This window comes from Pteronotus mesoamericanus, unplaced genomic scaffold (assembly GCF_021234165.1).
Source record: "Pteronotus mesoamericanus isolate MK-2021 breed Mesoamerican mustached bat unplaced genomic scaffold, CSHL_Meso_final contig_590, whole genome shotgun sequence".
Classification (NCBI taxonomy): domain Eukaryota; kingdom Metazoa; phylum Chordata; class Mammalia; order Chiroptera; family Mormoopidae; genus Pteronotus; species Pteronotus mesoamericanus.
The window spans coordinates 564222-566296 of record NW_026555207.1 but is presented as its reverse complement, the minus strand read 5'-3'; the positions used below and the strand labels follow the sequence as shown (position 1 = coordinate 566296).

The following is a 2075-nucleotide window of genomic DNA, read 5'->3' as shown; positions in this document are numbered from 1 at the left end:
TGCATTAACAAACATCACTTCATTTCATGAAGATTCTGAATGGTAAGGTGGAAGGAGTATAGAACTTACATTTAGAAACAACTAAATTCTAAATCCATTTCAGTCATTTATTTTCTGGTAACCTTGAGGAAGTTAAGCTATCTCCTACACTCTGCATTTATTTTAAGAACATATTAGCTAATACATGCACATTCTTAGAGCTATTAATAATATAAAGAACTGAGAAACAAGAAATAATTTCTTTAAAAACCTATACAGCATAAATAAATGTTTTCCTAATGACAGGTGTCCTGTCAGTGTGCTTTGTCTGCCCGGATTGAAGAGGTCACACCCTTCTGGAGACCTCTTCTGCCTTCCAAGGATGCTCCCTTCCCAGTCCTATGTCAACATCTCCTTCTTCCAGCCACCTGCTTTCCTGATGATTGGCATCCCAGGCCTGGAGGCCTTTCATGGCTGGATCTCCATTCCTTTCTCCTGCATGTACACTGCGGCCCTCACTGGAAACTGCCTCATCCTCCTGGCTGTGAGGAGAACTCCCAGCCTGCACCAGCCCATGTACTACTTCCTGTCCATGCTGGCCTTCACCGATGTGGGCCTCACCTTGTCCACACTGCCCACCACCCTGGCTGTGCTCTGGTTTGACCATGGTCTCATCGCTTTCAATGCCTGCCTGGTCCAACTCTTCTTCCTCCACTCCTTCTCTGTGGTGGAGTCCTCAGTGCTCCTGGCCATGTCATTTGACCGCTTTGTGGCCATTTCCAACCCCCTGCGTTACACAGCTGTCCTCACAAATGCTGTCATCATCAGGATTGGACTGGCCATTGTGGCCCGGGCTGTGCTCTCTCTCTTCCCATTGCCATTCCTGCTTAAACGTTTGAACTTTTGCCCTGGCAAGATCCTCCTGTCCCATTCGTTCTGTTTCCATCCTGATGTAATGAGAAGAGCCTGTGCTGATATCACCATAAACATCTTCTATGGACTCTATGTGGTTTTGTCTACTGGGGGCATAGACTCCCTGCTCATTATCCTGTCCTACTCTCTCATCCTGCGCACAGTCCTGGGTCTGGCCTCTCCCCAGGAGCGCGTCCGGGCCCTCAACACTTGCATCTCCCACATCCTAGCTGTCTTTGTCTTCTTCATCCCAGTCATTACCATGTCCATGATCCACCGTTTTGGAAGGCACCTTCCCCCCATTGTACATGCCCTGGTTGCCTATGTGTACCTGGTGGTGCCCCCTGTGCTCAACCCCATCATCTACAGTGTGAAATCCAAGCCCATCAGGGAAGCCATGCTCAGAGTGCTGAAGAGGAAGGGCCAAGACTGATGAAACTATGAAATATAACAGGGCCCAGATACCATAAAAGAGACTTACTGTAGCCCTGCAGAAAACTGCTACCCTCAGCAAGCACTGAAAATTCCTAGTCTATGCTAATACAGTGGAAAGGCCATCTGGCTTTTATTCCTGTTACAAATATATGTTCATCATTTGCTTTGTACTGGAAGCAGTGCTGAGGATTAAAGACTGAGAACTATATAACACATGGTCCTTTCCAGAAACACTGTTTTGTGCCAAGATAAAGACATGTATATACACAACTAGAATATAGACTGTACTCATAAGTATCATGGTTATTTGCAAGAGATTACTAGAGACTGAAAAGGGGCAGTTGCCAGAAGTTGCTTAGAAAAATTGGACAAACCTCTACAAGGAAGAGGATGTTTTTTATGTCATCTTTTGAAAAATGCAGGGGAGGGGGTGTTTCTAGGCAATATAATAATTAGGTAAAATAGAAAAAAAATCCAGAAAAAAAAGAGCAGCATAGAAAAAAGACTCCATATTTTGAAGAAGTAAATGTGTTTGTGGAAAAATGAGCATTTCTGTACTTTTTTTACATCTCTACCACTTGTTATATCTTTACCAGCATGACTGTGGCATAGGGTTTGAAGAGGGAATGGCAGGGGATAAAGTCAGAAAGGTAGACTGTACAGGACTGCACATACTATACTAAGTAGTTTGGTTTGTATCTAATACATACAAATCATTTATTAAATATTTTTACTGTAAAATAAGTTAG

At 43.8% G+C, this 2075-nt stretch overlaps 1 protein-coding gene across 1 annotated transcript; it reads left to right on the top strand.

The window, feature by feature from the left end:
- Positions 1-361: 361 nt before the first annotated feature.
- LOC129076356 (olfactory receptor 51I2-like) lies at positions 362-1324 on the top strand. The gene has a single exon (XM_054580530.1). The coding sequence runs from the start codon at positions 362-364 to the stop codon at positions 1322-1324; it is 963 nt and encodes a 320-aa protein (XP_054436505.1).
- Positions 1325-2075: the final 751 nt, after the last annotated feature.

Coding starts and splice junctions, on each gene's coding strand:
- LOC129076356 (XM_054580530.1), top strand. CDS start 362: ATGCTCCCTTCCCAGTCCTATGTCAACATCTCCTTCTTCCAGCCACCT.